This window comes from Crotalus tigris, unplaced genomic scaffold (assembly GCF_016545835.1).
Source record: "Crotalus tigris isolate CLP2741 ecotype Arizona unplaced genomic scaffold, ASM1654583v1 scf7180000024384.25900115:4084858, whole genome shotgun sequence".
NCBI classification, from domain to species: domain Eukaryota; kingdom Metazoa; phylum Chordata; class Lepidosauria; order Squamata; family Viperidae; genus Crotalus; species Crotalus tigris.
Window position 1 is genome coordinate 217,816 of NW_024100554.1, and position 26,391 is coordinate 244,206.

Consider the following 26,391-nt stretch of genomic DNA (forward strand, 5'->3'; position numbering starts at 1 on the left):
GCAAAGATAAAGAATGGGGGATATTATAGATGATATATTAAAATTGTGATTGTTCACAGACTATAAGCAGAAAGTTGACATGGCTGTATAAAAGGGAAGTAGTTTTTGATTGCATTAAAGATTTTAATTATAGGCCATCAGTGTCATCTCTTAGTGATCATGTAGATCAGGGGTGTCAAACTCAAATTTCATTGAGGGCCGCATCAGCATTGCGGTTGTCCTCGGGGTGGGGGGGTGGGTAGGTGTGGCCAGGGTGGGCACGGCCTACTGGGTGGGCGTGGCCAGCTCTACATCATTTGCGTCAAGGGTGCCTGTGGGGGCCTGGGCAGGAGTGGGACAGATCTGAGGGTCTCTGGCAGAAGGGGGTGGGACCAGGGCAAGCACCAAGGCATAGTCCAGTGGAACAGCCTGCTGAAACCCCTCCCCTGGAGCCCATCAAGCCGGATATGTGAAGTAGGCGAGGGTCATTTGCTGGCCACTTCCAGGTGATGGTGCATTTCTTCATTCCTCACAAAGGGTGACACCTCCCCAGCATGCACCCATGGGGCGGGGCTGACGCGACGGGCCAGTCCCTTGCTATTTTCAGATGGCCTTGTGGAGCTAAGACTGAATGCGTTTCAGCATAGATGGCCACCACAAAATTGTACATTGACTCCCGGCTGGCCTAGGCCAGGGTCAAGGCAGCGGGGGCCGTTCCCCTCATTGTTTTCAGGATGGCTTCGCGGGCCACATGAAACCACATCGCGGGCCGTATCCAGCCCCTGGGCCTTGTGTTTGACATGTCTGATGTAGATAATCTTTCTCCAGATGATTCAACTCCAACCTGGCCATTCAAATCTTTCAGCATCATGGAAGTATCATCTAACATACAGATAATGTTGTGATGCAAAGGAATTCTGCTATCCTGGGTATTTGAAAAGAAAATTTTAGGTGACTTCTTGCTACCAGGGCATCTGGGCAATTGTGCTTCGAAGGCCAATTGAAATACAAAGGCTGTTGTGTGAATGATCCTATTTTTGAAGAACTGAGCTGATGTTTTGTTATCTGATTCAATAAAATAAATATGACTTCATATGTACTCTGGTAAGACTACTACAGGATTTTATCCTGCAATTCCTCTCTTCAAAGAGTAAAGAATTATGTGCCTGGGCAGAACAATAAAATGACACAAAGTTGATATCCATATTGGCAATATTAAATATTTCAGGATGAGTTTATCTTATATTCATGTTTGGTGAATGACACCTACTAAGGAAATCAGTAACACCTATATTCTCTGGATTTACTTTTCCACTGACATCACTTACAAAACTTTTAATTCCTTTTTTTGCCAAAAAACTCCTTAGTAAGTGGTTATAAGGCAATGAAACTTATGCTAAACTAGACGTAACAGAACTGAGTAAATCTCTGAAGCAACAATAACTCTGAAACTTCTGGTCAATCATTATTCAATTCTAGTCAATTAATTACTATTAAAGTTGAGATACCAATACAACAGATTAACAAGCAAATCCTTTACACAGATAAATAAAATCCAATTTATATAGCCCTAAAACAATTTCCAGTTTTGTAGCTAAGCAGTATCATACATTTCTTAGGAAATAAAGATGATTTCATAATCCAGGTAATTCTTGGAAGCATATTACAATACTGTGCCTAATTCCCAGCTTCTAAACAAATTGTTGTGTAGTTCAGAAATTAAAAAAACACTTGATATTATCCAGTTAAATGATAATATATAGTTTGCTATATATATTTATAATGTAGGCATTAGAGAAAAAGTAGGGAATGCATTCCTGATTTTCTTCCATTTTACAAATATTTCCATTCATGTTTAGAGTTTACCCCATTGCAAATAATAACTAACTACCAGTGGGAGACCAATCCTTTACAAAGTACAAGTTTCAATTTTAATAACCAAATTTTGAAATTTTTCAATGCCAATATGAATTGAGTTTAATGAGATCTTTAGCCAAACTTAACCCATGGTATGTTGAAGTAATTTGTCAAGGCTGAATTTACATTCAACTATTTAGTAAATTCATTAAGTGATTAATTCAGATTATGTGACTGGCTTTATTTGAAAGTTGGCAGGAACTACAGATTTCAAAAATGTATCAATAGAGCATTCCATCCTTCTGAGAAGATATGATGGGAACTATGTAATTCTGATTTTGCATCACTGACATAACATTCATGCCTCTATTTCCATTTCTAGGGCAAGATAATATACAATCATTACGCACAGAAGCATCTCTTTTTAAAAAAAAAAAGAGTTGGAAAAGAAAGGGATAGTTGCTTATCTATTTTCCCAACTGCAGGAAACATCTGTATTATGATAAAAAGAATTACTCAAACAACTGGAATGAAGATTGCAGATCACGTCAACATGTAATGTGGCTGAAAAGGTTTTAACCAATTCTTTGCAGCTTAGGAAACAGGATTCCAAAAAGATTTGGTAAGGTTTATTTGAACCGTATGACCAAATATTACTAAGCAAAGAATTCTAGCTCAGCATTTGAAGTATTCAAAATCTCTGCCCAAACAAATTACATTCTAAAGAAAATATTTGCTTAAATAAATGATATAAAATTATTTATCTCTGAATTCTTTTTTTTCACGTCTTTCACGCATGACTTCCACCACATGTGGCCAAAGATAAGGCTTATCCTAAAAAATTAAGACAGAAGACATTTTTATTAGTTTTACAAAACACATAAAAACTAATACTATAAGCTAATAAAGAGCAGAAGCAGTAAAGAGAGTAAAAATGCAGAAAGAACAAAATAGAAGCCTCTGATTCTGATTTTCTTTGCAGCATGAGTACATTTACAAAATTGTCTCTTACTCTGATTACAAAAAATCCTCACTTTTTTCTATTACCCAATTTTTTTCTAATCATAAACCACAAGTCATAAGTGCATTTTTTCTGTTTCATGCAAAAAATCCATAAGGGGTTTTCAGTCAACCATAAATGTTAGATACTGGTTTTTCTCTATCAAATCATTCCTCTTTGAAAGTGTCAAACCTTTCCACTCTTGTGCTTACAATAGTTTTGCTGCAGTTGTCATATATGAAAAAATTGACTTTTTTTCTAGTTGCTTGTCCATTAGTTCCAAAACCAAAGTCTAAGTATTTTTACCCTTTACAATCTTCTGAATTAATTCCTGACTAGAATGACTTAATAGAGGATATGCAATAATACATCTTTTTGTTTGCAATCGTGGTGAGTATCTGTAGCTCGGGTGTAGGATGAGAGTGAAGGTAAGTTCTCCGAGGTTGTGGGTTGGTTTCCAAATGCTTCGTTACCAGGCTAGGTAACATCTTTAGCGGTGTTTAGTGGGGTTCAGATTAGTCCACTAAGTCCGCTGAAGATGTTACCTAGCCTGGTAACGAAGCATTTGGAAACCAACCCACAAGCTCAGAGAATGAACCTTCACCCTCACATCTATTTGTCTTTTAGGGTACCACAAAATATTAAATGTATTAACCTTATGGAAGTTATTTCACTAAGCACTTGTCAGCTAGCAAAGAACTCTTCACAGCTCTCTTCTTGTATTGTATTTACTGATATGCAGATCTCTATGCACAAGGCACTCTATCTTTCTCTAATCTAATACATATGGAGAGCTGGACTACAATATATTGGTCTCCCACTTCACTTTTTGTTATTCAGCTGGGACTCTGAGAGGGGGAAGATCTCATCACTGGATTTTTGGTATAGAGTGACACTATTAAGGCCTTTTCATCTCCAGCAACTCCAGGATATAAAATAGATCTTGTTCTTCAACTGAGAACAAGATTCTTTAGTCCACAAAATGAAAAGCAAAGTAAACATTTTTTTCTTTTATCCACAGAGCTTTATATTAGTGTTCTGCTGTTCACTTGTTTTAAATATGATACTGTGCTGAGAATCATTTTTATAAAGCAAGATAGAGTGTTATGACTCTAAAAAGTATAAAGGGAGTACTAAAAGTCATGCATTAAGCATTATGCTGTTAATATCAAAGTTAATTCTACAACAGGCGAGTTTATTGAAACCGCTCCCAATGATGCTAATGGGTGGAACTCTTCTTCCCCACAACATATTTTTGGGGTAAAAACATTCTGTGACTGCCTTCACACATTACATTACACCATAGCTTGTCTTAGCCTTGATTTACCGATTACTGGCAGAATTTAAAACAGCTAGGTACAACTATAACTTTAGAAAATAAAGAATGTTTTTACTTCAATGTCTTCCCTAAGAGGGATGAAGCTTCTTAGAAATGAGCATTAATCAGTAAATAGAATGGGGAGCCCTCACGTACTAGAACAGAGTTTCCCAACCTTGGCAATTTTAAGATGTGTGGATTTCATTTTCCAGAATTCCTTAGAAAGCATGGGAGATTGTCCATACAACTTAAAGCTGCCAAGATTGAGAAACACTGTATTGGAATCTGATGCACTGCATTGGATAATTATTTAATTCTGATGTTTTTATTTATAATCTCTCTCACACAGGCATTCATTCTACTCAGATTAGCAGACATTTTTTGGGGATGATTTTTTTTACCATAAAATGAAGGTTTTAAATATCTTAAATCATTTAATTTCTAAAAGGACACAGATATTCCTGCCCACTTTGAAACAACTTTCCCTTTAAAATGGATTCCTTTTATTAATATGCATGCAAGAATTTATACCTCTTCATATTTTGTCCACTGATCTTTGGGAAGAATATCATGCGTCAGACTCAATTGGACTGCTCTCTTGATGCGAAATATTCTCTCATAATATACATCTTCCGGAAGTCTTTTTATTGCTTCTTTGACAACATCACTTTCATGTATTATATCATCACGCTTTAATCCTGCAACAGAAAATATTTCTCATATTACCTAAAATACCAGTCAATTAGATGAGAAAAATGTTTTAGCATTTAAAACATACTAAGATCTTGAAGCTTGCAATTGGTAACTCATTGTACAATTAACTGCTGGATATGACACCAAGAAATTATTTTTTGTAGTTTAAGTGTCTGGACAACGGATCATAGATGAGTCACTCCAGCATCCCATCTCCAACTCCAGCATAATCAAAAGACTCTTTTAAATAGTTTTATGATAGTTGCATGGCATCACCATTCAAAAGTCCCTTATGTTGAGTTTCTGAACTAGTCTTGGAATAACATTAAAACAAAACTACCAAAAAATACATTAATACTTTAGTAGCTGTTTCTAATGTGCCATACTTATCTTCTCAATGAGTTGAATAAAAACCAAAGTAACAATTTTGAATATACTTATATGGTAGTCTGTCTTACTGAACCTAACAGAGCTTCTTCTGAAAAGACATGTGTAAATCTATACTGTGTATTAATCTTTGATTTAGCAGAAGGTATGAGAAATGTTAATAGCCTGAATCCACTTTTGCATACGGAGTTGCAAAGTAGGCAACCTCATGAAGAAGAGGATACCATTAGTGCAACAAGGAATAGACAATCTGTAATCTTGCTACTGATGACTTTGGTTATCATGTGTGAGCACATGTATCTTATCCTCTAACTGTAACAGGATTTATTTCTAAATAAACATGTACAGGTAGACAGTTAACCATATTGTTTCTCTTCAGTGATGCCTGTAGCTATAGTTGGCAGTAAAACATTCATATTTGATTGTTTGAAGTCAATAGCCTTACGTTCTAGTAAAATTGATGACATAATGAAATATAGATACAGGTTGATACCCATATAGCTGTAACAATTTGCTGTTTTACATTTATAATCACTGTTTGGCTAAACTAATTAACAGGACAATTATAGCTATAGTTGTTCCTTTTTAACGTCACAAAATAAACTAATTCAAAGTAACATACTTTAATTTTTATAATCTATTCTGCAAGTAATAAAATAAGCAGCAACTTTATATATTTTCATGGTTTGCTTGTCAATCCAACTGAAAATATTGTTTCAATTCAATAAAGAACTTACAAACCAGTAACACATTAGCAAATAAAATTTATAGTTTAAAAATATTCACAGAAAATGCCCACCGTATTTGTTGAATCCTTGTGCATTGTAATACCATTTGCGAAATCTCTCAAGCAAACGACTGCCAGCTGAAACTAGAAATATGAATCAATTAACTTAAGATGGTACACATGTTCCATGTGCAGACCCAAACATCATCAAAACTATAAATACAGAAAGTTGCAGTTAGAGGACTGTAGCACTTTCGGTACAGAAAATAAGATTGTCAGCTCAGAAAAATTCAACAGTAAAACAGTGAGTAAAATATTTTTGAGAAAGGAGAATCTGCATACATATGTATTATCTTTGGGTGTTGATACACAAGCTCAGATACTATTAATAAATTTTGTTACATCTGTCAACCATTACCTTAAATGAATGCATTATTTTAACTGTATTTGGAAGAATAAAATTGCTGGTTTCATCAGACAATTGCTAGTTATATTTTATACCGTAGATTAAAATATTTTCTTCCACTTGGTATCATACAAATTTCAAATTTATTAGTGATTACAGGTGAAGACCAATAATCCAAAGGATTTGAATACATTAAGGATGTACAGAATGGTATTTTAAAAGGCTTAAAACATTGCAGCTACAAGAATATAAGAAGTAAATATTCCATTTACTGCATTATAAACAAAACTAATAATACCTATAGCTAAATAAAAGTACTGACCATGAATTTTGAGGTATATATAAACTCTAATTAATTTAGGTTTTTCTTACCAGACCTTTTATATAATCACCCTTATAACTTAGATATTTTTATGCCTACACAAAACACTAACCACAATGGCAATATTGCAGAATATTTGTTTTAAAACTGTACAGGATAAAGTTGGAATCAGAAAAGGAGAAAACTTTGGGAACCAAAGCAGCGTCTTTGTATTCTCAAACTTAGGAAACAGATACAAAACAGTGGTTGAGAAAAAAGGCCCCTTTAATTACATACTGATAAAACTGATAAGAGTTATCAATTTCTTCCCCTACTAGGGGATCTCCTCTGGCTGCTAACAGCAATATCAAGTTCAAGAGAAGTGAATCAAAACTTATACTCCTACCCTGTTCCTCTACCTTTAGGACTGATGTACAGTACCTTTTTTTCCAACTACTCTCCACTAAGCAGCCATATAGCCTTTAGAACCACTAAAAAATTCATAGGAGACAAGCAATATAGCTATATATTCTGACCAGAGGAGAAGACTGAGACTTGAAAGTCAAAAAGGGTGGGGCAGGAAAGACAGCCATTAGTTGCTGTCCTAAAGTTCTCCTTAAAGAGTTCCTTTTCACATCCAAGTGTTTCAGGAGAGGAGGATAATCCCAACAAAGCCCAGAAGTTATCATTTCATCAAAACTCTTTTTATTGCTTGGCAGAAAAACCCTTTGTAGTCAGGGTCTACCTAGGCCCTTGCAGAAAAACCAGCAACCTACTAGAAGCTGGCAGGGCAGAGGAGACACAAACGAATACATTTCTCCATCGTTGGCTAGTAGCTGCTTTATTTACTGCCTCTTGGCTGGCGAAATTGTCTCTACTCAGCAAATTTATACAGCCGCCAATTTCATAAAGTTGATTCTTTATGAGAGGGGATAGAAAAAAGTAAGTAGTTAAAAATATAAATGACTGTTAAAAACAATTAGGCATAAATAAAAAAATCCAATACAAATAAATAACCAATGCACAGCGCTTTCTCCCAACCCGATAATACCATCTGGAGGACTGGGGGGGGGGAGGGGGCAGCAAGTCTGTCCTTTCCTATAGGTGACTATTTACTCTCCTTCCGGAGTTCAAAGCACAGCTAAATTCAGTGGGGTTTTCTTCAAAGGAGCCACGTATAAAAGCGATGCTATACAGACATACCTGAGTGGTCGAGAACCATCCTAAGCCCCTTATCCTAAGCCCCTTATCGGGTCTACGTCCTCTTACCATCATTACCGATTAGACCAGGCTTGTCTGGGTCACAAAACGACACAATCTTAAATACGCCACTTTCCCTCGACGGATAAACTTGCCCGGATTAAATTTTCTCTTTACTTACGTACCGGGTGCCCTGCCCGCCATCTTCACCTCTACAAAAACCGCAGTGCCTCTTGGGAAGAAGAGCGCCGTCTTTAAGCCACGTGCTCACAGTTCGCATTGTCACGTGACTCTGACGTCTACCGCCTGTTAGCGGTGGTTCTGTCTCGTTCAAACTTGACTCTTGGACGGTTTCAACGATGTGTCTTTTCCTGCTGCGTACTACAACCGAAGCGTGAAGGGCAAATTTCCTTTTTTTTACACAAAATATGGCTTTTTTTAACCAATAAAATGTGTTGCAAAAAGTATTGTCCTTCATTGTTTTCTGACAAAGGACAGTGAATAAGGCTGCCGACAGTGGGAAATGAGTGGTCAAGATGACTTTTGGAAATTGAGTCTACTAAATTTGGCAGATGGAGTAACGAAGTCTCTCTTAAGAATGATTTAAGAAAGTAACTTCAAACAGCCCTAAAATGAAAACCAAGGTTATTCCTTTGTACGATATATTATTTTTCTGGCACAGAAAAATAATATATTTTATCAAAATAATATATACTTTATAATATAATATAAATAATATACTTTATCAAAATGGTGGTATATATTACAGATCTTAAGAATGTTTAAGCATTGAGAAAATTTCCAGTACTATTATTTTGATGAATCTCCATTCAATCTCAGGTTGTGAAAGCTGGAAAAAAAATCCTATCATGCTGTGATAGAAACTGATAGAAGGCTGAATATTTTAGCAGGTCAACAGCCTAAAATTTAACTCCAAAGCAACCATGAATCATGTTTTTCAAGGCAGGATTAATTCTCCAGAGCCAACTTTTATCATCTGGTTTTATCTTTTTATCAATAGCAGATATATCTCACATTAGATCTTGGATATCATTTGAGATCAAATTCAAGTTGCTTTCTGCTTTTTTTGTTGTTGTTCATTGCGAAGTCGTGTCCGACCCATCACGATCCCATGGAAAACGTTCCTCCAGGTCTTCCTGTCCTCTGCTTTTAGATCCTAGCTATTTTATTATATACCCATGCATATCATGTAAAGAGTTATTTATAAAGTGACAAAGGTGGAATAAAAATCTAATAAATAAAATCTCATAATTAGAAGTACTAAGAGTGCTTAGAAGTAATTTAGATTATAATCAAGTTGAATGCTGCCAAAGTATTGTATTTCCAGAGTAAATGAGCAGACTAAAAAAACTTACATTCCTTTGTGCCTTTTTGTACTATGAACCAATGCTAATGTGAAAAAAAAACCCTACAATTTTCCATAAAATATTTTTTATTATCAAATGTAGAAACTGCCCATCTCCTTCAGAAAGGAACTTTGGATGGAATACAAGTAAACTGTAAATTATAACATCTTCATGCTATATTTTGGAAAGCATCATATCCAAATATTAGGTTTCCCTTTTCCTTCTGAGTTAACAATCATTTGGATTACTATTTATTAGAATAGTTTAATGTGAAAATGTATTTTGGAATTACAGGTTAAATCAGATTGCTTATAAGGTGCAGAACTTCTTACCATGGTGTAGCTCACACAATAGCAATCCAAGATCTCTGACTGAACATGATTTCTTAAATATGGAAATCATTTCTCCATTTTGCATCCACACTTCTTTAGGGAGCCAATCATTTCATACAGCAAAATGAAGCAGCAAGAACATTGCCACAAGACACCTTACTTCTGTCATTTACCCACTAGCAAAAAGGTATGTACATCAGCTTCAGGAAGTACATTTGCTTGGCTCCTCTCAGGCTAACAATAGCACTGAGAAATTTCTAAGAACTTCAGGAAATTTAACTACTCAATTTGGAAGGACCTGTGGGTATAAGAATTAAGGAAAAAAGTTTCCTGAAAGTTCTGCTTTTCCATTTAAAATACAGATAGTGGCTTTACATCTTGGATATCCTAGGAACCAACCCAGTTGCAGTTATAATTTCTGCATTGGACATGCAGATCTATTTTGTGCTGGTTCCATTGTGACCGTAACATCATATTATCAAATATGACCTAGAATAGAACTGTAGATACAGAACTCACTTGTATAAAGGCCAAGGTCAGTAAATCATTATAATCCTTTGCAATGCAAAAGTAGAGAGTGGGATGGAAGTGCATAGAGAAATCCTCTGTCTCTAGACTGGTGATGGCAAATGTATGAAATGCCCCCTTCAGAGGCTGGTTTGCAGGAGAAGGAGAAAGAATGGGAGCTGGGACGATTTGACAGGGAAAGCACGCCAGGGGCTGAGGACAATGCTGTGTTAGGGATTGGAATATGCCACAAAATTATACAATTGTAGAATGCAGCCATGCAAAACAGACAGACCTGAGGTGAATACAGCCCCTAAAATGGATGAAAAACAGACTTTTGGTTTGATGTGATTTATAATTATTATGGTTACACAGTATATTTAATAGGGAAAAAAATTATTTGTCTCGAATGTAACCTGCATTTGCATAATGACCTCTCCTTCTCTCACCTCTTCCCAGTTTAAATCTTGCATCAGTCTAGTAACTCCGCTGCATCTAATGAAGTGAGCTGTATTTCACATTTATGTTCATCTGAAAAGATGCTACCAATTGAATGTAATAATATTGGTTTATTCACTGTGGAATAAATCTAAAACCAGGTATTTTTATACTTAGGTAAACATTACATCTAGGTCACTGACAGAAAACACTGGTGGCTGCACTCATGATTATAAATGCTCAATCATCCTTTTACTTGGTTTATGATGTTTTGTTTTCTTATGGAACATTTATCAGCACACTTGGATACAAGTGCTATCTTATTTCTAAATTAGTTTCCATATTTAGAAGTCAGTTTACTTATTGACAAAGTTTTGTCAAAATTTGCAGTTGAAAGGCATACTACCAGATGTGTTTATATTTAAAAAAAGTTCTTTACAGCGTTTTCAAAAATTTTTCAAAGTCTGTTTTTTCTGCTTTAGCAACTTCAGCACAAAACACATCATCTGGCAAGGCTATCAATTTTTCCAAGGAGATGTAACTTGGTTGCTCCGGATCATATTGGGCCCTTCCCAGGAACTTAAGAAATAGATGTCTTTCTTTGATTCGTAAAAATTTTGTATTAAAAATCTAAAATGGAAAAAAAATGAAATGTATCTTATTTGGGCATAAGTCATACTGAAATCAGTGGCATACAGTTCTGAGCAAATATGGCAACAGGTCATTAAAATTAGTGACATATGCAAATAATTTTCATAAATATGGACAATTTCACTTACATTTTAAAATACATTAATATCTTTACATCTTGAGAATTTGGGTGAGCCTATTTCTTTTGGTTGCTATGTTATTTTGTTATTTCTTTTGTTTTACTGTTTTTATTGTTTTAAATTGTTAGCCACCCAGAGATATATATATATGAGATGGTGACCATATAAATCTATTACATCTATCATGTTGGCCTACAATTTGCATGAGTTCCCATTAAGCTACCTTTCACATTTTGTGCTCCAACGGCTAGTAATTAAATAAACTACAAGATTCTTACCTGAGGAAAATGTACCATAAGTCTGTGGGAAATGCCCATTACATTATGCACGTAATCAAAACTCTGTGTTAACTTTTTTTTGCTTATACTTAAGTTCTTAGGGACAGTGTGTGCAATATGGCGGATTTCATTCTTACTAAATCCAAGTTCTTGCTCATATACCTGAAAAAGAGAGTGATTGCAATGAATCAATTTTGAAATTTGAAAAAAATCAGAGAAACAGATGACATGGTGACAATATTTTCAGCAAAAAAATGAAGATTTTATTTTTTCCAGTTTTTTTTTAAAGAATTACATCTTCAACCTAGCTTTGTGGATTGCCCAAAATAAAACAAGTTATAGTATCTTTCCAAAATCTTTGTGTGATTTGTATTCTCAGTGTCTTTAGAATACTGAAATAGAAAATAAAGTCCCAGCTTTCAGCAGACTCAAAATGTTAACTACTGTTATTGAGCAGTCACAAAAACTTTTATGTATAGCAGAGAATTTTCTAAAATAAATTTTCTTAAATACTGTATAAGGATTATGCTGCTGGAGTTTACATAATCCATATAATACTATGCCATTTTCTTAAAAAAGTAAAAAGAGCCTATTTCATATAAACCTAACCCATACCTCATTAAACATACAACCACCTCCATTTTTGTGAGTAATAACAACTATCATACAACACTACCACATACTAGCTTTCCATCATATTTCTTTATCTATAAAGAACTTCAAGGAACTTCTTAGTTTCAAGTCACAGGGCTTGTGCAAAATACTTTACATGTACTAAGGTATTATTCCTGTTATATGTTAAAGTACAAAGTAGAACTGGAACCTGTGAAAATTAGTCCAGTTGCTATCCTGCATGATTCTTAATAACTTTTATTAGCTGAAGTAATGATTTTACAATAATTGCTAAAAGAAGGAGACTTACTGAAAGATTTTCTTCAATTGGTTCAAGTTTGCCAGTTAGCAATCTTGGAAGACGGATTACCAGATTTCTAGTCTATTCAAAAACAAATAAATATATATTAAATAATATATATTTAGGTTAAAATTTGCATTTTGCTGGTAAAGCATATTTCTACACAGGCAACATAATTCTAGTTGAAAAAAATATGGATGTATATAGTATAGTGAAATCATATCTGAAGATAATTTACTTTAATATAATAGCAGTTTCCACACATATGTAATTTCAAAAGCAGTGATATATCTTATTTTGGCTTATGTTTGTGTTAAGATAAGCTATGTGTGGCAGCCTGATTCATGGGAAGCTGTTGTGCCTTAGCTATGGGATTATAGACCCAGATTTTCTTATTTGGGTGTTATGTTTGTGTAAGGAAAAATACGTCAGGTATACAACTCAGAGTATGAATAATATAGGAATGTATTTTATAACATGGGTAAAATCTTAACAGGATTTAGATTCAATAATTTATACTCATATAAACAGCTGAGCACCATCAATTACCTCAACTTCCATATCAATTGATTTTTATACCCATTCTTTTCAGAAAACTGGGTGTAATGGCTATTCTCTGCCATCTAGATAAATGTCTATCTAATAGGAAGTTTTACATTCTTGCAATGCCAGAAATTCTTACTATTTATAATTTTTTGATGATTTCTTTCAACTATATGTTCATATATTGTGGAAAAATATATACTGTAATCAAAAAATACACTATCAATATTTCTCCAGTTGTTGCTAGATGCCAAACATATGGAATGCCACACAGTGCTCATTTCAATCTAAAGTGGTCCTTAAAGGAAAGCAAAATGTACCTTTCTTGGATTTAGTCCAAGTACATTTTGGAAGAAACCCAATCTATCATCCAGTTTTTCCACAGAAAGGAGAAGTAAACATGGAGCCCTTAAGACCATTTGTGTGACTGCCTCTTTGGAAAATTTTTTTGATATTAGGTAGTCGACCCTAGAAAACAGAGAAATACATTCATTTATAATGAAATAAATCAAAGTAGTAACCATTTATCCAAATAACCAAATTCCCTGCATTATCTATCAAAGTGGCAGATATTTCAATAATATTAACAAGCAAAACAGCAAAACAAAGGGTGGAAAAGTCTGACTAAAGCAAAATACCATGATTCCCAATCACAATAAAACCATAATGTAAAAATGTTGAACAAAGAGTTCACAATTTCCAGCTGCATTTAAATAAAAGTTCTGTGAATACTAGCTGAGTTTTGAGATGTGATCTTAGTATCCCATATGGCTTACACTAAAATAAGCATGGAAAAATGTATTTTTGCAACTGAACGCAAATACATTTTGATTTTGAGGACAAGGTCTTAACGAACTTAAATGGCATGTTTAAATAAATAAAAAAGGTTATCAAACAGTTGTTTTAAAGATGTACATTTTCTCTACCCAAAATACATAAACATGGAAAAAGTTTATGACAAAAAACATGGGAATTCATCTTGGACATTCATTGTTCTTCTAGCCTCTTTCTTAAAATAGAAGTCTTAATACTATTCAGTTCATGAAAAACTGTTTGTGGGGGAGGCAGGCTTTCTGGACAGGTCAATTGTGAATCTCAGAAAGCATTGAGGGTAAATTGGCCAAACAGATTTGGACAAACATTTCCACTGTAATGTTGTAGTTACAAATGGGATAGTGAAAAAGAATTAACTTGAAAAAGATCCCTAAATTAACATGTTCTTGGCACTGCCAACTGATCCATAAAGATCCAACTGTAATGGTCTAGTCTTTTTGTTTTACTTAACCTCCCCCAAATATAGGTAACATACTCTCCAAATATTACACGGAAACAATCTACAGCAGACATGTCAAACTCGCGATGTCACGTGACATCGCACAACGTATCGGGCCGGTTTTGCCATTGCTGGCAAAGGGGTGGGCGCAGCTTCCACGTGATGCGTCTGGCCCACGGGCCGACAGTTTGATACCCCTGATCTACAGGCTTTTCATGCTCATCAAAATTTGGAAGATTGGGAGAAGGAAGATTATATAAGGCAATTATTATTTATTTCATTTTATTTTATTTCCTTCCACTCCATTTTTTAAACTAACATTATATTAAAAGAGTCTTATAATTACTTAACTACCATTTCACTAGAACAGTGGTTCTCAACCTTTTTAATGCTGCGACCCCCAACCGGTCGTAAGTCGAGGACTACTCAACTGGTACAGCACCGTTTGCAGAATGGGACTTTTGGCGGGGTCAGCAGGGCAGAGACAGCCTGAACATTTCCTATTGGCTTTTGAAAGTCAATAGAATTAGACTCCATTCAAGAGTCTATTCTATTGGCTTTCAAAAGCCAATAGAATAAAAGGGAGTAGCACAGCTAAGGAAAAGGGGAAAAAATGGCGGACTGCGTTGTTTGGCGACCCCCGTGAAATCGTTGTTCGACCTCAAATGGGGTCCCAACCCACAGGTTGAGAACCACTGCATTAGAACCTGCCTCAATAGCATTCACAATCTGATTCCATTCAGATATAACAGAAACCATGTTTTTAGCAATTGCAGTGACACTTACTCTTTTTTCTCTTTTGTGTGCTAAAGGAAAAAAATAATGCTTCTTTTGATTTTAACATTCTCTTGTGATGGTGAGAAATCTGGGAAATTCATTTTTTAATTATGCACTCTTTGCACACTAACAAGTGAATTAGGGCTTACAGCAGTGGTGGGATTCAGCTGGTTCGCACCACTTTGGCAGAACTTGTAGCTAAATTTTTTGTTGCCCAGGCCCAGAATGGACTTCTAAAAGTGGCAGCCACACAGAGAACTGGTTGTTCATATATTTGAATCCACCACTGACTAACAGTCATAATTTAGCAGCATCTGAGGTGATTGTAAGTTTCTACCATGGGTGCCTTTTTAAAACATTGCTATATAAAGACCTTTGGAAACTTAAGAGATACTGGTCTTGTTCTTGAATCAATTTAAAATCCAAGTCATTTTTACATCTTCCATTAATAAGTTGCATAAACATTGTCGTGTGAAGTTAAGCTTCTAGAAAGTGTTTCAATTTCTCTGCCACCAACAGCCAACCAGCACTTCTCCATCTTCAGGGGGCTGTTATGGCGCTCCTACTTCAGATTCCAAGTTTTTTAAAAATATTTTCCATATCTACTCTTAGAGGTAATCATTTCGCTTGAGCAGGTTATCACAAAAAGACTGCAGGAGGTCTACAGAATTCCTTAGTTGATCATAAAGACAACTTTTAGCAATACTTAAAATTTGATTTTCTTAGATATTTCAAACTTCAAGAATATTATTGTATACTCTTTTCATGCCATTTCAATTACAGTATACTGAAGATGTAACTGCTGAAATATTTCCTCTGTTGATAAAAGGGTAGGTTTTCCCTTCAACCAGAATATGTGAATAAGCCTTTAAGAAAATGGCAAGTAAAATGAATTGAATTTCTAATCAATCCTCTATTTTTTTCATCTCAATCTACTGTCAAGGAATTTTAACTTTGCCTCATAATGAAAAACTTGTGATAACGTTTCTGTTTAGTCAAATCTCAACAATCAAATTCTGTCACTCCAATTCATAATGTATTACAAATTTTACTGAAAATAAACAAAAAAAATCTGTCTTTTCAGGAAAACCTCCATCAAAATCAAATGCATGCATTTATTGGACTCTTATCTGGGAAATAATCATGTATAATAAACAGAATGTGGCATTCTTTCTAAATAGCAGCTGCTATACTTGTATAAGTTGACCACTTGAAATTACAAGTACTCCTCACTGAGCAACCACAATCGGGTCCTGGTGACTTGGTTGTTAAGTGAAGTAATTGCTAAGTGAAACCATGACTGTGCTTATGATATTACATCAACTTTCCTTTCCTTTACAGATCTGTGAAGGTTGTAAGAGCCGTGGTGGTGCAGTGGTTAGAATGCAGTATTGCAGGCTAACTCTTGCTTATTCCCAGGAGTTCAATTCTGACCGACTCAAGGTTGACTCAGCCTTCCATCCTTCTGAGGTTGGTAAAATGAGAACCCAGATTGTTGGGGGCAATACGGTGACTCTGTAAACTGCTTAGAGAGGGATGTAAAGCACTATAGAGCGGTATATAAGTCTGAGTGCTATTGCTAAATGCAAGGGTTGATCACAAAGTTACTTTTTCATCACTGCTGCAGCTGTAAATGGTTGTTAAATGGGGTAGTTGCTAAATGAGGTAGTTGCTATCAATATGTTCAATTTGCAACTGGAAAAACTTTGGCCAGTCCCACAAATATCCATCTGGAAAATAACAAATTTGATAACCCACTCACACAAAAGACTGTACTCTTATATGAATAATCCAATGCATATTTAAGAACTCATGTACACCTCCCTTTTTCATCCTATCAGCCTTCTGCATGCCAGCAGTGCTATTTAGACCTTCTTAGTTCCTGTTACTATACAGAACCTAGCATTCTAAAGTGGTATCGCTGGAGCAGACAAGAAATCCAAGGGCTTCCAACACAATAGAGCTTTAAATAGCTGAGGTTTGGAGGATGAGGGAGTTGGAATGCCCAGATGTCCTTACCTTGTTTTTAGATCTTCCACCTCTTCACTGAGAATATAAGGATTTTTAGTGAGAAATGCCCCAAATTGTGTATCTTCCAAACCAATATCCTTAAGAAATAGAAGGATTTTTTTAATATCATTTTCAAAATCTAGTTTTACAAGAAGCTGGCCTGCATTTGGTTTTTTTTCGACCATGGACAAGTTGACACCTGCAGGAAATTCAAAAATAGATTACATAGCTATTCAGTGAAAGTAAATATTTGTCCTGTAGCATGCCCAATTTTGTACATGCAAACACTAAAAGCTGTGTGTTCTACTTTAGATCTAAATATGATTATACTTGGAATAACCCCACTGAAATCAATTGGCTTTAAGGTACACATTTACTATCTTAAGTGACATTGACTTCAACAGGTTTACTCCAGGTCTGATCATGTCTGAATCCACCCCTGCTGTTTAACAATTTTATGTTCTACTGCACAATCTTTTATTTATAGCTATTTTTAATGTGATTGAGTAAACACAGATAGCAACTCTAAATCATTAAGGATTGTGATAGAAAGAGCTCAAGGCTCACTGATTCCTATCATTTTGGTAAAATCAACAGATCAGCTCCATTCTTTAAACATCTCAGAAGAATATTGATTACTGGCACCAAATAATTAAATATGATACAGATACAGAAATTTTAATATATTGAGTGTAAAGGTAATATGTAATATTGTATACTCCTGAGAAATGTGTAAATAAATAGTAGTTCTAAAGAAGTTTTTTCCAAATTCTTCATGAATTTCTTGTATTTAAGGATTCTTCTGTCACAAAGAAATTGTGAAAAAGAAAGCGGTTTCTGTCCTCAATTATATTTGTGCAATAGAGTATACCTTCATCTACCACTTTATGATAGAAATATATTCTGCAAACATGAATCTGCTGTGTATTCAAAAACATGACTGGTTATTATACAGTAAAAATTGTTATCACAGAGTTCCAACCTATCACAAAGTATCTAGCAAGTGGAGCTATACTTACCTAGAAGCACCAATTTCCGCAATGTTTCCGAATGGTCAACATAATCTCTAAGTGAGAAAGATTCTAATGGAGGTGGTGGTGCAGCTTTGATTTGAAGAGACTTATCTTCTGAAATTTTCTCCAGGGGAGATATAGACAAATCATCGTCCAAATCTAAAGTGGAAAAAAAACCCCCAACCTTTAAATTAAAGAAGTGATAGAATACCAAACACATCAATAGCTTTTATATGGTGATCACCATTCCACTGAGCTATCTTAGCTACTGATAAATAACACTAATGAGAATTCTTTTATTATTAAATTATTATTCTTTTAATTTTATTACAATATTTGTTTTGTTCAAAAAAAATTTCCCTAGTGTTTTTAGATAGTTCTATTGTTACAATATACAATGAAACCTGAAGCAATAAATCTGATGCAATTTAGAGTCTCAAAGTTCCCCAATAGTTTTTGCTCTTTTGCTATAGATGATTACTAATACATTTACCCAACTGAACAATATTATTCCCCCCATCTTTTCAGGTAGGTTGATTTTATAGCATTGTGTTTATATTATTAAGTTTTATACAGTTTTATCTTTTAATAATGTAAGCCACTCACAATATGTGGCAATATGGGTAGCTAATAAATTTTACAAACAAATGAGTAAATAATTTACCAATTATTTACATAAAAAATGACAGTGAGGACAATAATCTCCACTCATGGCCAACTTCTAGCAATAAATTATGATTTGATTGACTCCCCAAATTTTATTATTTATTTATTATTTATAAAATTTATTGATCACCCATCTTACCACAGAGCAGCTCTGGGCGGCTTACAATCAAACACATACACACACACTCCACTTCCAAATTTGTGACTCTGAAGAAGAAACTTATAACTCATTTCTGAAAGTTATAACCCTAGAAAAATATTCTACAAATTTGCTTTTACAATCAGGTAGTATCACAAGTTTCATGCTTACATATTTGCTCCTCCACCCACACACACGTATATATACAGACACACGTTTGATTCTCACACACTGTATTAAACTGTAATTGTTTGGGATTATATAACACAATAAAATCAAACAAGCTATATTATATCTTAGGATAAAGAATGAACCCAACTGGAAATGTAGATTTAGATTGGAAATGTAGCATAATTACATTAAACATTATTCATAGTTGCACAAGCAATATTAATAATTGCTAATTTAGATAAAATAATATATTACGGCTTGCTCAAGGTTGAGATCAGACATTTCTAATTACACTGCATAAAGTAAGGAAAAAAGGTGTTTTTGCAATGAACTCGGATAGCTTTGAAGCTGAAGGTGCCTCAAATACTGAATGATGTATTGTATTACTCTACAAACAAAGGAGTCTTGCAGGACAAGAATGTTAGGGCTAGGTGGGCAGGCCTCAGCAGGAAGGGGACAGTGAAGACCAGATGGGCCGGTGGAGTGTAAAGCAGCCAAAAGGGCAGAGATAGGGAAAGAGGTAAGGGGTGGGGTGCATTGGAGGTAGTCCCTTACCTTGCTGAAGTTCAGGGCTGGGAGGGACCAACTCAGGGGTAGCTTGGATTGGAGTATGTCTTTACCTATCAGGTGGTGGTTTGGTTAACAATGGCAAGGGGGAATGCTGTCACTAAGTAATGTGGTCATGTGACGACTCATTTTTCCAGTCTCAATTACTGTTATTAACTAGGAACTACCTGTATAAGATTCATCTTCAACTCTACCACCTTCAACTCTACCAAATAATTTTCTCAGGCTCAATTAAAAAATGTGATTTAATTACTATAACAAACAATAAATTCCAAACATTGTTTTAATAGAGAAGGCTGAGGAAATAACATTTTAAAATTTTAGACATAGTGCTGTGATATGTCAAGTTCAACATCATATAAATGTAATTTGTTACTTACCTTGAAGCAATTCTTCGGTATCTACAGTAGGTACTATCTCAGGTTTTGGCTTGTCAATGAAAGAAAGTGAGGTCTGTTGGGGTTCACTACTTGAGCTGCAGAATTGCCTGTGATTATCCAGATGCAAAGTTCTAAACTTCTTTAACAGCATGTGGCAATAATATCCGTAAGGACAAAAGCACTGCAAATATGACGGTTCAAGAAAACGTGTCCACATATTTATTGATTGCTTTCTCAGCTCTGTACTTTTTATAATATTGTATGCATTTAACAAAGACCAGTATCTGGAAAATTGTCGAGTCCACAAAGGCATCTTACTGATTTAAGTTCTGTAAGAAAAGATCAAGAAAAGAACTTGGACAGAATAAGGATTTGTAATGGTGGTTTGTAATGATGATGTAGGAGATGACCTGGCTGAACCCAAGGGAGGGGCCAAACAAATCATCAGTCCCGAGTCCCTTCATGCTCACAAGAGGTCTAATTCCAGCCCACTTTGAAGTCCATTGACTCTTATCTAACACCAATTTGCTTTGATTGTTAGAGGTTCAGATTCTTGTAGAGAGCATTAGCATACAATACTTCTATACTCACTTGAACTGCCTGGACTCCTGATTTCCTATGCTTGACAAACTGTTTACTATGGTAGGGATAGAAAACCTTGAAAGCCCTCAAAACTTGGTTTTCCCATAGGATATGGAGATCCCATGGAATTGTGGAGCCTGTCAAAAGACTGGTGTAAGTTTAGACTGCACTCTTTCTTGTCTTTTTCCTTATTATAGTTTTTTAATTGTTTTTCATTGGTTTTAATAGTTGAATTATGTTGATTGTTTAGTTTTTGTTTTAATTATGTATGCCACTCAGAGTCAAATTGAGTGAGGTAGGTAGGTATATAAGTTCAGTCAATCAATCAATCAAGTGATAAGTGGCTGTACACTAGGCATGACCAATGAGTGAAGAGGAATTGTCTTGGGCCGCATATAAAATATATAATATAGTTAATGTATATCAGGTGTCAAACTGGTGGCCAATGGGATAGAAATGTCATGCATAGGCCATGCCCACCCCAGCTCCACAAAGGCAAAAAATGTCATATGTCACGTGATGCGATCGAGTTTGACACCCATGATGTATATAAATAAACTTTATTTTGGGGGGATGTCTTGTGGGCCACATTACTAGCTGTCCAGAATTGATGTGGTCCATGGGCTGTGGTCTGGACATATGTGCGCTACATAGAATCATTTCCTGAAGTAAAGGTGAAGTGAAGCTGATAGGGCAGAAAAATAAAGAAAAAAAAGTTCTTTGAGGGGAAATAGTTTTCTGCTCCTACATTAGAGACCTGCTACCTGACCTGCTATTATCAGATACAGTAGAAGATGCTATATTATCATCAGTATCAAAAGAAGAACCGTCTGCTTTTGTACTACACATAGTTTGGGAATGATCATCTCGCTTTTGCTTTAGCCCACCTTTGTGGACTCCTGATTATTTAAAAGATCTAAAATCAATAAGCTAGTTCTCAGATTGAACAATAATCTTTTTAACAATAATGGGAACATGGGCCTTCCTTTAAAAACTGCCAGTGGGCATTTTTTTCTTGTTTAAATAAATTCTCATTCACCCTCCAGGATCTCCTGTCTTCTTTCTCAGCAAACAGTTCCATCCAAACTGGACTATGATCAGACAATGTCCTAGGAAAAATTTTTACATTCTTCACCCTGTTGTATAAATCTGTTGTGATCAAAAAAAAATCAATTCTTGAGAAAGATTGGTGTCTATCTGAGAAGAAGGTAAAGTCCCTTTCTTCTTGGTTACGTTCACGCCAATAGTCTCTCAATTCCCAATCTTCTTTCATGTCAAAGAAGGCTTTAGGTAGTTTAGCCTGTTTAAAAAAAGTAGAAGAGCCTTTTTTGTCCTTTTGTATATCTAAGACACCATTCCAGTCTCCCATTAAAATCACAAACTAAAGGAATGTTTAAAGGAATATTTTGCTTTAAATATGAATAAGGGAACATCAATGTCAATGGTGTGGGATGCAAGTAAAGCTTTTATGCGTGGTATTTTGATAAAAATGAATAACTTGCATAGACAGAAACAGATTCAGAAACGTAAAGATTTAGAAGAGGAGATTAAATTAAAAGAGAAACTCCTAATTTCAAATCCTTTAGATGGAAAGGTGAAAGGAGCTATAAAACTGTTAAAAACACAATTTAACATGTTGATGGCTGATCAAGCTGCAACCAATTTACTGTTTATGAAACAAAATACATTTTGTAACGCTAACAAACCAGGGAGATGGTTGGCTTATCAGTTAAGAAAGAAACAGAAACAGAGGAATATAGATAAAATAAATTATAATGGTAAATTGGTTTATCAGAAAGAATTGATTAAGAAATCTTTTTTAGAATACTACCAAAAATTATACAAGAGTACTAATATTCAAACTACAGATATAAACAATTATTTAGGTAAAGTTAATTTTTCTAAATTAACAGAAGATCAGGAAAAAGAGATTAATGGTTTAATTACTAAGGAAGAAATTGTTACAGCTATTAAACAATTGAAATTGGGCAAAGCGCCGGGTACGGATGGGTTGACATCTATTTATTATAAAACTCTAGTAGAAGAGATGACTCAACCGTTGTGTGAATTGTTTAATAACTTATTACAGGGGTTAGAGATCCCTCCATCTTGGCGTAATGCATTTATATCACTGATTCCAAAAGACAATCAAGATCTTACATTGCCTAAAAATTATAGGCCTATATCTCTTTTAAATGTGGATTATAAAATTTTTGCAAAAATTTTAGCCAACAGGCTTATGGGGATCTTGCAGCAGCTTATACATAAGGATCAATCGGGTTTTATAACTGGAAGGTATATGAAAAATAATGTCAGACAAATCATTAACTTATTAGAGTATTTAGAAAAGAATAACCAAGTCTCTGCAGGCCTGATATTTTTGGATGCTGAAAAAGCCTTTGACCAAGTGAATTGGCAGTTTATGTTATGTTTAATTAAGGAGATGAATTTTGGACAAAATATATTACAAGTATTATCTAATATATATCAAAAACAGACTGCTCAACTTATTGTAAATGGGGGTCTGTCAGAGGCTTTTGTAATAGAAAAAGGTACAAGACAGGGATGCCCGTTATCTCCGTTATTGTTCGTTTTAACATTGGAAATTTTGTTGATTAAAATTCGGGAGTCTCAAGAAATAAAAGGAATAGAAATTAATAAAAAAGAATATAAATTAAGAGCCTTTGCAGATGACTTGGTTGTTACTTTGTCTCAACCTACTTGTTCGGTGGTAAAATTATTACAATTGATCCAACAATATGGACGTGTTTCTGGTTTTAAAATTAATAATAATAAGACTAAAATATTAGCTAAAAATATGACTAATGGTGATAAACAGGTTCTAGTTAAGTTAACAGACTTTGAAATTGTTGATAAGGTAAAATATTTGGGGGTTATATTATCGGCTTCCAATGCAAAATTGTATAAAAATAATTATGAAAAGCTGTGGACGGAGGTACAGAAGGATTTAAAAAATTGGAACAATTTACAGTTATCCCTTATGGGTAGAATTGCAGTTATTAAAATGAATGTCCTGCCAAAGTTTATTTTTCTGTTTCAAATGTTACCTATTCTAAAGAGTGAACGTAATTTAGATGAATGGCAAAAAGGTATTAATAAATTTGTTTGGGCAGGGAAAAAACCAAGGGTGAAACTTAAAATAATGCAAGATTTTCGTGAGAGAGGTGGACTCAAGGTACCAAATATGAAATTGTATTATGATGCTGTAGTATTAACATTGATCAGCGATTGGGTGAATTTAACAAATATAGAAATACTTCATTTGGAAGGTTGGGATTTACTTTTTGGATGGCATGCCTATTTAATATTTAATAAAAAAGTGGATTGGGTTTTTAAGTCTCATATTATAAGAATCTCTTTGCTTAGAGTGTGGAGGAAGTATTACAAATGTGATTTTAAAATACCATTATGGGCTATACCTCGGCATGCCATAGAAGGCATAAGGAAAGGGGTTAATATGGATATGGTCTCTTATGCACAGTTACTTAGATGGGATGGCCAAGACTGGCAGTTAAAATCTTTGGAAGAATTAACACATGAAAATCTAATTTATTCATGGTTCCAATATAGACAAATAGTGGATAGATGGAAGATGGATTGTAAAATGGGCTGGCTCAGAGAAGATGAAATTCTTCTAAAACAAGTAAGAGATCAAAGGCCAACCCATATAAAGAGAGTTTATGGGGTTTTAGTGGAATTGGATTCAGAATCTGAATTAGTTAAAGATTGTATGATTAAATGGGCACAGAATATTGGTGAATCGATTTCAATGGATACTTGGGAACTTATTTGGATAAGAAATGTTAAATTCACACAAGCGCAAAATTTAAGAGAGAATTTTTATAAGATGTTTTATAGATGGCACCTTGATCCAAAGAAAATGTCTATTATGTACCCTAATTTACAGCCGAAATGCTGGAGATGTGGACACTTGGATGCTACTTATTATCATATCTGGTGGACGTGTAAGCATATAAAAGCTTTTTGGATTAAGATATAGTGGAATATTCAAAGAATTTTTAGAAAGAGGGTAAAATTTACTCCGCAATTATTTTTATTAGGTATTGTTATTGATTGTGATGCTAAGGAGGTTATATTGATGTTAAATTTGATTACAGCCGCTAGGCTGTTAATAGGACAATATTGGAAGAAGGAATCCTTGCCTACTTTACAAGAGTGGTTTTATAAAGTTTCGTATTTGGCAGAAATGGCAAAGATTTCGGCTTTTTTAAAGGAGCAATCTCAAGAGAAATTTTTTGCGGTATGGGAAAAATGGATAAATTTTATACAACATAATTTGGATATGGAAAAATATTATTTAGCTTTTCTATAACTTGTAATGATTGTTTTTTTTTCTTTCTTTCTTCTTTTTTTTTACGCTTTATGTATTATTATTCATATACTTTTTTATATATGTTTTATTTTTCGTCTATCTTTTTCTTTTTTTTTCTTTCTCTCTCTCTTTTCTTTTTCCTTTTTTCTTCTCTTTTTTTCCTTTTTTTTTAGTATATATTATTCACTTTAAAGCTTATGTTATGTATATTATTATTATATATATTATGATTACGATTATTATTATTATTATTAATTATCTTATAAATTGTAAACGTTATTTTTAAAATTTGTTAAATAATCCTATATTCAGTTCTGGGAAGTCGGGGGGGGGGGAGGGCGGGGTGGTTTGGGAGGGGGGGGTGGATGTTTATCTGTAAAATTTCTGAAAAAATTCAATAAAAAAAAAAAACTGCCAGTGGGACTCATCAGAATAGCCCATCAAGACTATTAATACAACCCTAAAGTAGGTTTCCCCCCCCCAAAGAAAACATTGCTATATCCTCAGCCAACATGACTGAAATAGCATTATATATCAGGGATGCAGAGTTCCAACTGCGTGGAAAAAGTTAAGTTACAGTTAATATACCAGCAGAATAAAAATTAGATAGAGTTTGTGACATCCTTTTTCTCTATTGTCTCATTTTTATAGACAATATGAAGTAACCGGAAGGCAGGAGGATACACAATCTTGGACTTTCAGAGTTCCTGGACTAAATCTCCCACTATCCATCGCAGGAATGCAGGAACTCAAATTAGAGAAGATGCAATGGGTGTCCAGTTAAAATGCATGTTGTAAGTCGAGGACTACCTGTATTATATTTACTCCAACATCGGTCACCTTTAGGTGATGCCCTCATTAGAGCGCACTCGACAGCATACTCCAGGGAAAGCGATGGAATCCTCCCCTTCATTCTTCCCTTCCCCAAATCCACTTATCTGAAATTCTATAGGTTCTCTTGCTTAAACAGGAGGCTGGACTAGAAGACCTCCAAGATCTCTTCCAGCTCTATTCTATCCTACTCTATTCTAAATTCCACCGAGCATAGAAACTCGGGCGCTTACTTCCGAATGACCAACTCACCCGGCTGCACCCGGGGCCAGGGAACACTGCAATTCTCGTCCTCGGGAGAGGAGCTTGGGGCTTGTTTTTTTTCTTTGAGGATCCGCTGTGGACCCACAGCTTGGAGCGCCTGAGGGAAAGGGCCCAACGCCTGCTCGGCTGCAGCGAAGCACCTTCGCCTTCACGAGGGCAGCCTCCCCCCCCCCCGGCACGCAAGGCGCTCCTCCTGACGCAGGAACAGGAGGCGAGGTTCGGAGCAGCCCTTCCTCGTGGCTGCGGCCGGCTACGTCCAAAGCGACGCGCCGCCCCTTCTCCCATCCCCGGTTACGTCTCCTCGCTGCCCGCTGGCGCGCGTCCTTCTGCTTTCCCTTCCCTTTGGCT

At 35.1% G+C, this 26,391-nt stretch overlaps 2 protein-coding genes across 4 annotated transcripts; both read right to left on the minus strand.

Annotated features, from left to right (window-relative positions):
- Positions 1-1,514: 1,514 nt before the first annotated feature.
- LOC120301499 (cytochrome b-c1 complex subunit 7) lies at positions 1,515-8,143 on the minus strand. Its single transcript, XM_039328888.1, has 4 exons — positions 8,054-8,143; positions 6,034-6,105; positions 4,686-4,852; positions 1,515-2,670 (listed from the first exon to the last, which is right to left on the minus strand). Exons 1-4 carry the CDS (start codon positions 8,070-8,072, stop codon positions 2,593-2,595), a joined length of 336 nt encoding a protein of 111 aa, XP_039184822.1. The 5' UTR covers positions 8,073-8,143; the 3' UTR covers positions 1,515-2,592.
- Positions 8,144-9,303: 1,160 nt separating this feature from the next.
- MTERF3 (mitochondrial transcription termination factor 3) lies at positions 9,304-26,362 on the minus strand. 3 transcript variants are annotated; one of them, XM_039328785.1, is made up of 8 exons: positions 26,032-26,362; positions 20,013-20,193; positions 18,096-18,248; positions 17,086-17,275; positions 13,337-13,484; positions 12,483-12,554; positions 11,561-11,722; positions 9,304-11,142 (listed from the first exon to the last, which is right to left on the minus strand). In XM_039328785.1, exons 1-8 carry the CDS (start codon positions 26,326-26,328, stop codon positions 10,948-10,950), a joined length of 1,398 nt encoding a protein of 465 aa, XP_039184719.1. In that variant the 5' UTR covers positions 26,329-26,362; the 3' UTR covers positions 9,304-10,947. The 3 variants fall into 3 exon arrangements, with proteins under 3 accessions (XP_039184719.1, XP_039184720.1, XP_039184721.1); XM_039328786.1 differs by having other exon boundaries at positions 9,309-11,142; positions 20,013-20,341; positions 26,032-26,209; XM_039328787.1 differs by lacking the exon at positions 26,032-26,362 and adding an exon at positions 25,759-26,006 and having other exon boundaries at positions 9,309-11,142; positions 20,013-20,341.
- Between the last annotated feature and the right edge of the window lie 29 nt (positions 26,363-26,391).